Source organism: Neolamprologus brichardi, chromosome 14, assembly GCF_056152115.1.
Source record: "Neolamprologus brichardi isolate AB-2024 chromosome 14, ASM5615211v1, whole genome shotgun sequence".
NCBI lineage: Eukaryota > Metazoa > Chordata > Actinopteri > Cichliformes > Cichlidae > Neolamprologus > Neolamprologus brichardi.
Genome location: NC_142117.1, coordinates 17776065 through 17790769, shown reverse-complemented (window position 1 = coordinate 17790769; position 14705 = coordinate 17776065). Strand labels below are relative to the sequence as shown.

Below are 14705 nucleotides of genomic sequence, written 5' to 3'. Positions count from 1 at the left end.
AATGTCATGTGAACATTGTCATCATAGTTTAGCCTGCCACCTGCAGGCTATCAGCTATTCTACAAGTCATAATTTGTCTACAAAATGGAGAATGTAATTAATTCAAGACATAAAACTTGGGCCTTTGCACAAACTGTAATGATAAAATTATTGGGCTACATCTCTTAACCTTTAATTTCAGGTATTTTCAGTGCCACTGATACTTCTTGGGAACATGTCTTGTATTTTGACAAAAATGTTCACTTGGTATCAGAGACGATCAAACTAAAACTTCTCGCTAATACAAATATGTAACCAGACAATCACATAAGAATCAGCATAAGAAGGAAAGATAATTTAAATGGCTTTGAATGATGGCTCTGAGTATTTTAAAAATTGCTGATCTACTGGGATTTTTCCACACTCCAGTATCTCATTAAATTTCTGCCTGGTAGCATTTAAGTATTTCTGTAGTTCCACCCAGAGCTAACAAAGTGTACCCAATAAAGTGTCCACTGAGCGTATATATTTATTTTCTATTCATCCATTGTAAGGATCTATGTTTCACTGGGTTTTCCACGTTTTAACAATAGTGACCCAAAACAAAAGTCATCATTTCGTTTTGACAGCTGCGCTTGTAGTCCTTCCTCGGAAGATTGTAGTTTCACCTTGGCAAACGTCATCAACATGAGACGCCGAACGAACGCCGCGGTTCTCTACGCCCTTACAAATTCTCCTTCGCCGTTTTCCGTAACTCATGTCACTTGGCGTGGAGGTCAATATAAAGTGTTTAAAAATGAGATAGGATGTAAGTTATTTATTTAACTTTTCCGCAGTGCCTGTGTTGCCCGGACATGATCGAGCACAACTTCCGCTTTGTAAACCAATCAACTTTGCCTATTTTTCAGACGCGTGTATACGTGTAAATGGATTGGCTGGTTCAATTTTCTTCGTCTCTTTTTGAATTTGGTGTTAGTTCACATGGGACTGTTTATTTTCTACCAGTAACTCTATGTACTGTAGACAGTCAGGCGTATCTTCAGACACTAATGAGCTACACTACAGACTACTGCTCTACAAGTGGCAAGAATTGCTAACCTTTAAGGTGAGTCACGATTTTTACTACCGTTCGACTTAATAGACGTTACTGAACCCTTTGGCAGCTCTATTTCGGCGCAACAGTAGGTCGGCAGCTGGTGCTTTAAAACATTATGGTCAAAATAACTTTGCTGAAACATAGTGTAGATATTATTGTCAGGTACTTGTTAAGTAGTAATAGTTAAAAAATGTCGTGCAACAATGTTAATCGGTGCTAATTGGATAGCTTGCAAGTATTTAACATAGCTTTTTGTTTTATAGTTTCCTGAGTGCAAATCCCTTTTTTGAATAAAGGGTCAGCCAAGATGGAGATGAACTTGGCTGTAAAGTCTTTACTTGCCTGGGTAAGTTGAGTTATGTTAGTGGACATTACGGTGAAATGATTGCACTAATGTTTAGTTTTAACCCTTTTTTGTTTTGTTTTTTTCTCTCCAAACTATAATTTTATAGGTGAACAGTTTAAAACTCTGTGACTCAGAGCTGACCACCGATGACTTGCAGGACGGAGTGATCTTACTTAGACTTGTTTATATGCTGTAAGTATGCTGGCAATGCGGTGTAATGTTTAGCTTGTGTAAACAGGGAGTGTCAGCGACTGACAGGGTGTTAAACGTTGGTTGTGTGCTTTTGGAAAATATAGAGCTCCTACTTCCTTGCAGTAAACCTTTATTTTATTATATTTTTCTTCTTTTTCTTTGTCATTTTAGGAAAAAGCAGCCCATCCCCTGTCTAAATGATGCAACTGAGGATCGGTTCAGAGTCATTGCAGAGTTTCTAGAAAGTGAGTTTCTTTCTGGAGAGACTTCTTAAAAGAGTGTCTTTTTGAACGAGTATGATATTAATACAAGATATATGTAATAAAGGATCCAGCTGGTGAATCACAGCACTTTAGCTTATTGAGGTTTATGTTGTTCCAAACCAATGACTGAAGTACATATGATCAAAGGGAATTTCATGGTCTGATCGGGCTTAAACCGCTTTGTATTTCAAAAAGTGTTGATGTAGGAACTTAGAGCTCATCCTTACTTTAAACACATTGTTTTCTCTCCCTTAAATAACAGATATTTTGCACCTTTGGACACACCCTGCATTCCTGGGTGGGATCCAGATTGTGTCCTGGTAGATGGACTGCTACTTATTTAACTTTTTTCTACTGTTACAGGGCGTGTTTTAGCCTACAAGCCAAATTCACTCATTCATATAACACACATTAACTCTAGTGGATAAGTGTTAGTTTGGGGTTTAGTGTCTTGCACAAGGACGCTTCAGTATGTGAGCAACTGACCTTCATGTTTAAAGATGATTGGCTTTTCTTCCTGAGCCTCACTGTAAAACTTCCTCACTGGTACCATTTTTATTATAATGTGTGATAAATATATTACTGACCTGAGCATGTGTGTGTTTTGTTGTTTAGGGGACTGCAGATTTAATGCAAGCAAGAGCTCTTCTCTGCGTTGGGACCACATTAGAGATGGCATCAGCCTAACAGCTGAAATTTCAAAGGTAAAAAACTTCCTCTTGTTTTTCATTTTTCTTTTCAAAGGCCCAAAGAAAGTACTTATCATACTTCTTTATTGCGACATCACTAGGTGCTTTTGTTGCTTGTATACCATGATATGATGAATGACCACTGCACTCTGAACATGTTGGACTGCGATGTGGAGGTAAGCTGGGAGCTGCTGGTGTATTGTGGTCACACTTATACATCTCATCTCATTTACCATGAGTTGCTTGGTGCTATTATTTTTAATTCTATGTGTATTTATTTATTCCCACTCTGCTAGCGGGAACTAGCACACCTAACTAGTTCCTTTGTGATGGAGAGTGAGGGTTGTGTTTATTTGAGCGAGGAACTTGACGCTCATCTGAGAGGAAAACGTAAGTCACAAATATGTCACTTTTGTTTTTTCCCTCCGAGGTAGACTGTAATAAGAAGTCTTTAGCAAAACAAACTAACTAACTGGCTTGACTCTATCGTGCAATCTTTGTCTCAGATTTGACTTTCTCTCAAGAAATATTTGAGCAATCAGCAGCCACCTCTGGTACCAACATGTCAAGCATCTCTTCCTTCTTGGGTGATGAGTCTCCTTTCTTCCACCGAACCAGTAGAATTAAATTTGTGGACATAGAAACTGTGGCTTCTTCTTCAGTCAGGTACCAGATTTGACTTAAATATTTTCAGGTTATGTTACAATATTCATTTAAAGATATAAGACAGTTTTATGGGTTATGTTAATCCAAACTTCCTCGTATTACATTATCTTATAATATACATGATGAAAATCCACAGGTTGTCATCATTTCGTTGAAAATCTTTACCTTTCTGATCTGCTTAATTCACACAGCAGTTCTCCTCTGGAGGATGTAATGAACACACCGAAATTTCAGCTGAGGAAAATGCAGCGACAGATGATCAAGGAGCGAGACTACCGAGATAGTTTGGAGAGGGAGCTGGCCAGCAAGATTGCGCTCATTGAACAAAGAGGTACTATCTGTTGAATGTATGGTTTGCATTTTGTTAGACTTATATGAGAAATGGCAAAATTCTTGTTAAAGCACCACTCATGTTTGTCTAAGATTGTCTGCATTTTCATTTAAGCTTTTTATGCTTGTTATGTTTTCAATAGACTTTGCTTCGTGCTTTGGTTTTCTTTTTCTCTCTTTCCCAGAGTCTCGCATTAACCAGTTGCAGTACCGCCTGGATAAACTAAAGGAAGAACAAGGTGATCAGGAGCATGTTACCAAAGAACAAATTAATGAGCTTGAGATCAAGAACAATGAGTAAGTACCCAAGAACAGTGATTTATGAACCTATAACTAGGTATGGGAATTGATAAGATTTTCACGATTCCGATTCCTTTTTCGATTCTGTTTAACAACTTGATTCTTTATTGATTCTTGTTTTAAAAAAGAAGAACACACAGGTCGATTAGCTTATAACTTTGTTTTATATCTTCTCTTTGAACAAGATAGAAATTTAGGAGTAACATGGCCTTACAAACCCAACAGTGAGATCTTAAGAGATTCACAGCCTAGGCTTCAAATTAATTGAAACAGTGGGAACCGGTTCTCAACAAGAACCGGGTTTCGATTCCCATCCCTACCTATAACACCATATAAAATCATCATTTTAATATCACAACCATAACATCTAATTTCTATCCACAAAAGTTACACGATATTTTGTCATCATGTTGCTTAGCAACCCCCTAACAACAGACTAAATTCTGTACAACAGACTAATAGTCTGTACTTCAAGACCTTTGTACAGAAGTGTTTAAAGTAACATTTTTATTTATTTATTTTCCAGCTTACAGAAGCGTCTTAATGAGATGCTGAAGCAAAATAAAGACCTCAAGACAAACACTTCACTCATGGAGCGTAAAGTGGATGAGCTTGCAGATGAAAACGGTGTGCTTTCTTCTCAGGTAATAACATGCAAAATATTCTGTTTTGTTTTTTTGTTTTTTTTTAAGTTGTTGTTTGTTTTGTTTTGTTTTTTTCTTGAGGGTCTCTTATTTACAGTAAAGATCTAATGACCGTGTCTGCTGTTATGGCTTCCAAACCTTTTGAGGCAAATCTGTGATGTGAGTGAATTCTCACTCATGACAGGATTCAGTAAAGGTCATGTGCATTTCATGTTTCTGGAGAGTGTTGCACTAGTAGAAACTTGAGGAGTCTTGAGGAGTTTTTTGTGTCAGTTTTGAGATCAAAACATGGATTTGAAAAACCTTTTTATTTTTTAAACATTTTCTCAGGTGAGAGCTGTGTGCTCACAGCTTGCCGCCTTTGAGACAGAAGTTGGTAGACTGACGGAAAGTCAAACGTCTGCTCAGGAGGAGTGGAGAAACAAAAGAAACCATCTACAGTCTGAGCTCAACCAAGCAACTGCTCAAAAGGTATAGATTCACAAGAGATATTGTTTAACATGCATTCCTATGTAATTCAGAGAAATCTGAATGCAAAAAGGACAATGAATAGGAAACATCATGTCTGTTAAAGACTCAGAAGAAAAGCACATTTAAATGCTCATGTCTGCCTATTTTATTATAAATAAAGAAGAGTAGTTATATTAGTTTTGTGTTGACTGTAAGTAATCTTATTTCTCCATTGATCTCATTAAATGTTGGGTTTTATACAAATTAATTTACTGTAAGCTGCTTCCTTTCTCATTTCTCAGGAACTCCTTACAGAACAAATTCAAATCCTTCAAGGAAAGATTTCCTGTTTGGAGGATGAAATAAGCAAGGCCAGTAAGGATGAAGTAGGGGAAAATATGGGACCCATAGTAGAGGTAATTATATGTAAAAGCTAACAATTTTAAAACCAAACTTAATTGAAAATATATAAAATATTATGGTAAGCGATAAACATCTTGAATTGTTTATTTTCAGTTTAAGTTTGGAAATTTTATTTTCTACTTCATTGATTATAATTGTTGGTTCTTCTTAAATTGCCAGAGAGAAATGTTGGAGACTGAAATCAGGGTTTTGAAGAATGAGCTAGAGACTACACATTTCTCCCTGAAAAAGGCTGAGCTGGAGATTCATGCTAAAACTCAGCAACTGGAGGAATGCCACCAAGAAATTAGGGAGATAAATGAGCAGAGGGGAGTTCTTCAGGAAGAGATCCGAGTCCTTAAGCTTCAGCTTGAGCAGGTTGAGCAGCAAAAAAATGAGCAGACAGACAGGCTACAACAGCATATTGCTGCTTGTGAACAAGAAATTAAAAAACTACAGGAAATTAAGCAAGCAAAGAAAGATCTTCTTCGTCAGACTGAAGAAAAGGTGAACGATCTTGAGACAAAGTTAACTGCTGCTACTTCTCTGTTGGCTGTTAAAGAGCAGCAAATTAACAGTCTCAAAGATGAAGTTGACATTCTTACAGATGAAACTAACAAAAACAAAGATGAAATTCAAGCCAAAGAAGAAGAGCTTGCCAAGTTACTTCTTGAGAAGTCTAATGTGCAAGAAACTCTCAGTGACAAAATCCAGATCTTAACAGCTCAAGTGGAAGACCTTAATTCATCTCTCAAACAAGCGCAGCAGGAAATTCACGTGAAGCAAGACTCACTGGATAAAACCACACAAGAGAATGTCCAACAAATAGAGCTACTTCAACAACAAAGTGCTGAACATATGGAAGCACTCGAGAAGCAGAAGACAGCATCTCGAGAAGAAATGAAGAGGCTAAATGCAGATATTCATGCTAAGGAAGCACAGATGGCTCGGCTAGAGACTGAGGCCTCTACACGCTCTGAATTGCTGCAGCAAGAACTTGATGATCTGAACAGCCAAATAAAAAGCATGACCCATTCTCTTGAGATGGCCAAGGACCAGGCTCAAGCCAGAGAAGCTTTAATGGCCAAACAGCAAGAGGAAAGCACTTTGCAGATTGAGGAGCTTAGACAGCAAATTTCAATTCTTGAGGCAGAAGTGAATCAACTGAAGCAGGAAATCCAGACTAAAGAGGCTGAGGTAGATGAGATAAAGACCAACAACTGCAAGGAGTCAGAGGCTCTACAGAATGAGATCCAAGCTCTTCAGGGTCAAGTGCAGTGTTTGAATGAATCACTGAAGACTGCAACAGAGCAGGCTCAGGTTAAAGAAAACCTGCTGAAACAGAAGGAATTTGAGTTTTCTCAGGAAAAGGACTCTCTACAAAACATGATGATGACCTCAGAAGATGAGGTAAAGCGGCTGAGGGAGCAGGTCGAGGCCAAAGAAGAACAACTGGTCACACTTAGAAAAGAGGGCTCAATCCACTCTGACATGCTAGAACAAGAGATCGAAACTCTGAAAAACCAAGTATGTGACATGAGAGAGTCTCTCACAAAGGCAGAAGAGGAGTTTCAAAAGCAGCTTGTTGTGCTTGAAAAACAGGAGCAGGAGAGCGTCGTCCAGAAAGAGCTACTGCAGCGACAACTTTTTGCCTCTGAGGAAGAGATGAAGCGAATGAAAAATGAGGTCCAGGCAAAAGAGGAACAGATGGCTCTGCTAGAGACTGAGGCCTCTACACGCTCTGAATGGTTGCAGCAAGAGCTTGATGATCTGAACAACCAAATAAAAAGTATGACCCATTCTCTTGAGATGGCCAAGGACCAGGCTCAAGCCAGAGAAGCTCTAATGACCAAACAACAAGAGGAAAGCACTTTGCAGAGTGAAGAGCTTGGGAAACACATTTCAGTTCTTGAGGCAGAAGTAAATAGACTGAAGCAGGAAATCCAGACTAAAGAGGCTGAGGTAGATGAGATGAAGACCAACAACTGCATGGAGTCAGAGGCTCTACAGAATGAGATTCAAAGTCTTCAGGGTCAAGTGCAGTGTTTGAATGAATCACTGACGACTGCAACAGAGCAGGCTCAGCTTAAAGAAAACCTACTGAAACAGAAGGAATTTGAGTTTTCTCAGGAAAAGGACTCTCTACAAAACATGATGATGACCTCAGAAGATGAGGTAAAGCGGCTGAAGGAGCAGGTCGAGGCCAACGAAGAACAACTGGTCACACTTAGAAAAGAGGGCTCAATCAACTCTGGCATGTTACAACAAGAGATCGAAACTCTAAAATCCAACATGAATACTATGAGAGAGTCTCTCACAAAGGCAGAGGAGGAGTTTCAAAAGCAGCTAGTTGCACTTGAAAAACAGGACCAGGAGAGTGTCGTCCAGAAAGAGCTACTGCAGCGACAACTTTTTGCCTCTGACGAAGAGATGAAGCGAATAAAAAATGAGGTCCAGGCAAAAGAGGAACAGATGGCTCTTCTAGAGACTGAGGCCTCTACACGCTCTGAATTGTTGCAGCAAGAGCTTGATGATCTGAACAACCAAATAAAAAGCATGACCCATTCTCTTGAGATGGCCAAGGACCAGGCTCAAGCCAGAGAAGCTCTAATGACCAAACAACAAGAGGAAAGCACTTTGCAGATTGAGGAGCTTAGGAAACACATTTCAGTTCTTGAGGCAGAAGTAAATAGACTGAAGCAAGAAATCCAGACTAAAGAGGCTGAGGTAGATGAGATGAAGACTGAGAAATGCAAGGAGTCAGAGGCTCTACAGAATGAGATCCAAAGTCTTCAGGGTCAAGTGCAGTGTTTGAATGAATCACTGAAGACTGCAACAGAGCAGGCTCAGCTTAAAGAAAACCTGCTGAAACAGAAGGAATTTGAGTTTTCTCAGGAAAAGGACTCTCTACAAAACATGATGATGACCTCAGAAGATGAGGTAAAGCGGCTGAGGGAGCAGGTCGAGGCCAAAGAAGAACAACTGGTCACACTTAGAAAAGAGGGCTCAATCCACTCTGACATGCTAGAACAAGAGATCGAAACTCTGAAAAACCAAGTATGTGACATGAGAGAGTCTCTCACAAAGGCAGAAGAGGAGTTTCAAAAGCAGCTTGTTGTGCTTGAAAAACAGGAGCAGGAGAGCGTCGTCCAGAAAGAGCTACTGCAGCGACAACTTTTTGCCTCTGAGGAAGAGATGAAGCGAATGAAAAATGAGGTCCAGGCAAAAGAGGAACAGATGGCTCTGCTAGAGACTGAGGCCTCTACACGCTCTGAATGGTTGCAGCAAGAGCTTGATGATCTGAACAACCAAATAAAAAGTATGACCCATTCTCTTGAGATGGCCAAGGACCAGGCTCAAGCCAGAGAAGCTCTAATGACCAAACAACAAGAGGAAAGCACTTTGCAGAGTGAAGAGCTTGGGAAACACATTTCAGTTCTTGAGGCAGAAGTAAATAGACTGAAGCAGGAAATCCAGACTAAAGAGGCTGAGGTAGATGAGATGAAGACCAACAACTGCATGGAGTCAGAGGCTCTACAGAATGAGATTCAAAGTCTTCAGGGTCAAGTGCAGTGTTTGAATGAATCACTGACGACTGCAACAGAGCAGGCTCAGCTTAAAGAAAACCTACTGAAACAGAAGGAATTTGAGTTTTCTCAGGAAAAGGACTCTCTACAAAACATGATGATGACCTCAGAAGATGAGGTAAAGCGGCTGAAGGAGCAGGTCGAGGCCAAAGAAGAACAACTGGTCACACTTAGAAAAGAGGGCTCAATCCACTCTGACATGCTAGAACAAGAGATCGAAACTCTGAAAAACCAAGTATGTGACATGAGAGAGTCTCTCACAAAGGCAGAGGAGAAGGTTAAAGTCCTTCAGGCAGAGTTGTCAGTTGTCAAGACACTTGCAGCTGATAAAGACCAAAGTATAAACACACTCAGAGAGGAGGTCACTGCTCAAGCTAACGTGATACAAAAAACAAAAGCTGAAGCTGAAGCCAGTGAGAAACTTGTGGCTGAGATAAAACAGGAGAGCTCCAAACAGACTTATGTTCTCCAAAATGAGATCCAGGATTTGAAGGAGGAGGTGGAAAGGCTTCTGGCCAAAGAGCAGAAATTAGTTGAAACTCAGCAAGAGTCTGCTCAGCAAATAAACCTCCTTCAGCAACAACTTGCATCCGCAACTGCAGAGTTGACACAACATGAAGCAACACAAGCTGCTAACATCCGGTTGAAAGAGAATGTGCAGGAGATGCAGGTTACCACACTCAAAGAGAAGGAGACTCTTGTCCAAGAAAAACAGGTGCTTTTGGTTAGAATACTCCAGGCAGAAAAAGATCACGAAGCCATAGTTTTTGAGAAGGAAAGACTTCTCCAAGCCAACCTGGCCCTAAAGAGGGAGAATGTAGCCTCACGGAAGCTTGAGTCTGTACTGCAGCAAGAGCTGGAAATACTGAAAATGGAGAATGAGAAATTGCTGAAAGAGCGAGAGAAAGCAGAAGAAATTGAGCTAATCAAGAGAGATCTGCAGGAACAGCTTGCCACTAAATCAGAGGCTGCTGAACACTACAAGGCTCAGGTTGGTGTGACCAGAAACTGTTACAAAATATATTTTACTGCTTGTGACTGAACATCTGTTTGGATTTGTTTGAGAATGTAATCATTTTTGTTTCTGCTTATCTCTTAATATAATAACTGTTTTGTTCATGAGAATTTTTTTGTGTGTGAGATAAATGATCTGGACTAGAAAATTAAGATACGTGTTTTGAATACCACAGATGGAGAAGGCTGCAAATCATTACAACAGCAAGAAGCAGCTTCTCCAGAAAAGCCAAGAAGAAGTGGATGCTCTCAAGCTTTCTCTTGAAGCTAAAGAGCGTGAAATGCACACTATGATAATGGAAAAGAAAGTACTTCAGCTTGATTTGGACAAGGCTCAAGCCAATGAGAAGACACTTTCACACAGGGTGGCCAGCTTGGAGGCACAGGTTAGTATTGCAGTTTAAAGCATGATGATTGAACACAATAAGCAGAAACACAGAAGAAATTAAAACCACATTTTTTTTTATTTTTATTTTTTTTTAGCATTTTAACCTGTTCTGTCGCAATTTCTTTACTTTCAGCTGGCCTGTGCTGACCAGAATTTAAGAGTACAGAACAAGATTCATGCCAATGGAGGCAGTGCAACAAGCTCATGTTTCTTTGAGGTGCCTTACTCAAACTCGGGGGTTTGCACTAGAGCACAGGTGAAGAGAGCTATGAGCTCAGATAGCCTGGACCAGAGCAGTATGGAAGACTCTCTAAACTCCACAAGGTAAGTGTAGGCTTAAGGTTTCTCAGAATCTTTTTGTAGGACTTGCTCACCAAACAGACGGGAAAATAAATTAAACACACAGAACAAAGTTAAAAGATTGTTTTTCTCTAAAGAAGAGGAGATGCAAAATCTTTTAAAAGCTGTGACTTGAGTAACAGATAACTGAAGCTCATCTTGTAAAGGATGGCTCCAGCTGAAGTCAGTGTGTTCTTGGACTAAAATGCATTACATGACTCACACAATGATTGCAGTAATGCATTACAAATGGAAAAGAATCCAAATGGGATGACAAATTGATATTCATGTTTCAGGGGCTGTGGCCCATAAATTCTGACATGCCTCCACTCTGTTCCTACACACATCCTCAAACTTCCTTTCAATCCCAACGACACACCTGTGATGTTTCATGACTACTGTAGTACTGACAAAACACAATATGTCCCTCTAGACAACTAGACTAGACAAAATTCTGAATATCACCTTTGTGGTAGTTCTCACAAAAACAACTGTATACATGCAGACACTCACTGTGTGGAAGGTGAAAGTTTTACATTGGATTTGGAAAGATTTAGTGGGGGTAGTGATTAATGCACACTGTTTTCTTTCTTTTTTAAAAACAAACCTTTTCAGAAAACTCTCAGCGCCCAATGAATCCAGCACACCACTTGTTCGCAGTTCAGAACGCTTGGCAGCCAAACGCCGGGGTCTAAAGGCCGAGTCACTGGAAACTTTGTACTTTACTCCTATAAACACCAGACAAGTCAAGAGGTGCTTTTGTGGTCATACTCCTTACACATTTTTAGCCCTAGATTGGTTGTGATCTTACCAAGACGTGTTTTATTATCAAGACAAGATTTAAGAATTAGCAGTGATTATATCTTGTCCCCTAATATTGTGCGATTATGAAACACTTTGAAACTCTTTACTCCTTTAAGGAGTGAGTACTTTATTTCCTGGTTACTGTAGTAAAATAATTTATTATTCAGACCTTTTAACATTTGTTCTTAAATGTAATTTTAATGTATAAAACTGAATAGGACACAATTTTACAGATAATTGTGTCTAAATTGTATTTTATGTATTAGAAACAATACTGATTTAATTGCTTTCAAAATCTTTCATTTTCAAATTCCTTTTCTTTCTCATCCTCCAGGACCGGTGCAGAGGAAATTATGGATTCAACCCAAAAAAATCCAACTTCGTCAGTCAAACGCCGCAGAACCACACAGGTTATAAACATCACTATGACCAAGGTGGAGGAAACACACACGCTTACTGCACAATAATACACACTGATAAAATTGGTTCATTTTTAATATTCTCAGTATTTTTTTTTTTTAAAATTACAGGTGTTTCAACTTCACTCTTTATGTAATTTAGTCACTATGCTGATGAAGGTGTACTAGTATTATTGTTATTGTTTCGTTTAACCAGTTTCTAAAATTTCTCTGATGATGCCTTTCTCTAACAAGGAATCACTGTCTCAAGTTTTAACTATCATACTAAAAGATTAGTTGACTAATAGATCTTTGTGTACATCACTTGCTTGTTGGCAGCACATAATAATTGACCGCAGCACCTTAACAATATATTTAAGGGGTCCAACGTTTCCCCTTCTAAATATCCCAAAACTTCCATCCAAGTATTACTGTAGTTGTGACTGTTGATTTCTGTTGGGTAGAAGACCCCGGGCTGCGGTGAAGCTGATGAGACCTTCTACAGCCTGGCTTCAGCTCGCTCCCAGCCAAACCTTGCTAATGCAAACTCCGCCCGGCCCGTGTCTATGGAGCTGTTTGACACTCCCGCCAGAAGGACCAGCTCTGCCAGCGACCAACTCATTGGGCTTCCAGGGTACAGACGGAGCACCATCCATGTACAGCGTGAGTAAAAGGATCAGTTTTCCCTCCTGAAAGGAAAGAGTTGCAGAATCATGATGGAACTTCATTTAAGTTTGGAGTTTTTAAATCGTAATTCTAATGAGCCTTCAGAGAGAAACAGTATTATTCATAATGCAGTTATTGCATTATTCAATTACTGTATAGTTGGAGCAACTTGGGCTGCTTGATTATGGAAGAAATCATAATTACAGTTATTACAATTGTAAAGATTATTTAATTAAAATAATTTCTACTAACCACCTCCCTTTACTAGTTATAATTCACATTTTATATAACTAAATTTATATAAGTATGTAACTTGTATTTGTGGGTGATTTCAAGCTAAATTTCTGTTACTGATGTGGCCCACCTGCAGTACCTTTGTGGCCCATAAGGGGACGCTGGCCCACACTTTGGGAATCACTGTTTTTGGTGGAAGCTGAAATTGGAGCTGCACGTTCATAGTAACTAATAACTGTAAAACCTGAGATTTGTGTGTATGTGTAACTGTTTTGCTTCATCTGTTTCTTTTAAGCCACCAGTACCTTCTGCGTTGGAGCAGAAAACGAGCCTGATGGTGGACCTGAAGACTGGCTGAGGATTGCGGAGCTCCAGTCCAGGAACAAGGCCTGTCTGCCTCACCTAAAGAGCAGCTACCCTGTTGAGTCTGAGGTGATAAGAGAAGAACTTGGATGCCACATTTCTCAGATAGTGTGTTTGTTCCTAATTAAACGTCTGTATACTGAATGCACTAAAATCTTTCTTCTTTCTTCTTCTAGACTGGAAGGAGCGGTCCATTGGTTTTTACAGATGAAGAGCTGCGTACAGGTGACCCGTCAGACACAATCCGCCGAGCATCCATGGTTCCAAGCCAGCTGCGGGATTCCCTCATCTCACATCGACAGTCACTCATGTTGGGGCAGGTGGGTGCTGCTGCCGGCACTCGCTCCGACCGTCTGTCCTTGATGCCAGGCCAGCTACCCTCAAGGACCGCCAGCTCCTATCAGCTGAGGAGCCCGAAAGGCACAAAGCAGCCTTCATCCACATTGTCCCTACACCAAACTTCACCTGAGGTTGGTTGAACAGTACCATGAACGGGAAACTGTGGTATACTATTACTGGTGGAGAGTATATTGTATAGTTATTGAATAGTCATCCAAAATAAGTAGAAAAACGTTTAAAATGTAACTTCATGTTTGCTTTTTATCTCAAACTGAAGAAAAAGATGAAAGCCAGCTGCTTCCCTCGTCCACTCACCCCGAAAAACAGGAGCGTGAGCAGTGGTCCTTCGAGCTCTACTCTTCGTGCTGCCCTCAGCCCAGTGAGTGTAATTTTAGCTCACACAAAATTGTGGCAAAACTTTGTTTTTGAGCGCTTTGCTAAGTTTCACTTGCATTACTCTCAGGCTGAGCGGAGGCAGTCAATGATGTTCACCATCGAAAACACCCCTAAAAGCAATAACTACCTGAAGAAACATCTGAACAAGCTGCGCAGCTCTGCACGAAAATCCCCAGGCGACAGCTTGAAGAAGTCGCCTGCTCAGACGAGCGCACGCAAGCACCAGGAAAAAATGCCATCGGGGAGTTCACGTGGTGGTGTGAGACAAGCCGGGAGAACTGGAAACTTTAAATCACCTCAGGTGGTAACGAAAGGATCGAGGAAATCTCCCCAAGCTGCCAGCAGATCTGCAAAGTCTCCTGGATTGACAGCCAGCGCTCGCAAGGTAAACATCTGACACTGCAGTGGTTTATGAAAGGGCAACAGAACAGGGTTTTGTTTTTATTTCTGACATGTGCAACAACATTTTACTGTATTCAGATGTTATTAAATCTTGTTTTGTAGCAGTGTTGCTGAAATGCATTTTCCTGAGTTTTGGTTTAATCTTTGTCTTTTTCTTTTTTTTCAAACTTACAGATGATGCGAAGGATGAAAGTCTGACGACTGGTCAACCCTCCACATCCGTTCACCCACAAATAGTTCTTCAGGACTTTGTTTTTAACAGTTCATCATTCTTTTTCCATGTTTGTTTTGCTTCTTAATCTTTGTATTATATGTACATGTTTCTCAGTTAATCGATTTTAAATGGTATTGCAGGAAATGGATATTTTTTTTACCTGCAATTGTATTTTGATTGTTTTTAAATAAATTTCTCAATGAT

At 40.0% G+C, this 14705-nt stretch overlaps 1 protein-coding gene across 3 annotated transcripts; it reads left to right on the top strand.

Annotated features, from left to right (window-relative positions):
- The first annotated feature begins 710 nt into the window (after positions 1-710).
- numa1 (nuclear mitotic apparatus protein 1) lies at positions 711-14705 on the top strand. Of its 3 annotated transcripts, none has more exons than XM_087850923.1 (24): positions 711-1084; positions 1339-1421; positions 1528-1613; positions 1785-1858; positions 2492-2580; positions 2667-2741; positions 2862-2955; positions 3072-3231; positions 3426-3562; positions 3747-3858; positions 4388-4505; positions 4836-4976; positions 5258-5371; positions 5538-9935; positions 10135-10344; positions 10480-10670; positions 11301-11438; positions 11824-11923; positions 12352-12550; positions 13083-13219; positions 13327-13620; positions 13767-13868; positions 13953-14270; positions 14462-14705. In XM_087850923.1, the coding sequence occupies exons 2-24, from the start codon at positions 1383-1385 to the stop codon at positions 14483-14485; spliced, it is 7350 nt and encodes a 2449-aa protein (XP_087707049.1). In that variant the 5' UTR covers positions 711-1084; positions 1339-1382; the 3' UTR covers positions 14486-14705. The 3 variants fall into 3 exon arrangements, with proteins under 3 accessions (XP_087707049.1, XP_087707048.1, XP_087707047.1); XM_087850922.1 differs by having other exon boundaries at positions 3423-3562; positions 12355-12550; XM_087850921.1 differs by having other exon boundaries at positions 3423-3562.

What these genes read in the sequence shown, in the direction of transcription:
- numa1 (XM_087850921.1), top strand. Translation starts at nt 1,383, where the DNA reads ATGGAGATGAACTTGGCTGTAAAGTCTTTACTTGCCTGG. An exon ending in AACACCAGACAAGTCAAGAG is followed by an intron (nt 11,439 to 11,823) that starts GTGCTTTTGTGG and finishes CTCATCCTCCAG; the next exon opens with GACCGGTGCAGAGGAAATTA. An exon ending in TGACAGCCAGCGCTCGCAAG is followed by an intron (nt 14,271 to 14,461) that starts GTAAACATCTGA and finishes TCAAACTTACAG; the next exon opens with ATGATGCGAAGGATGAAAGT.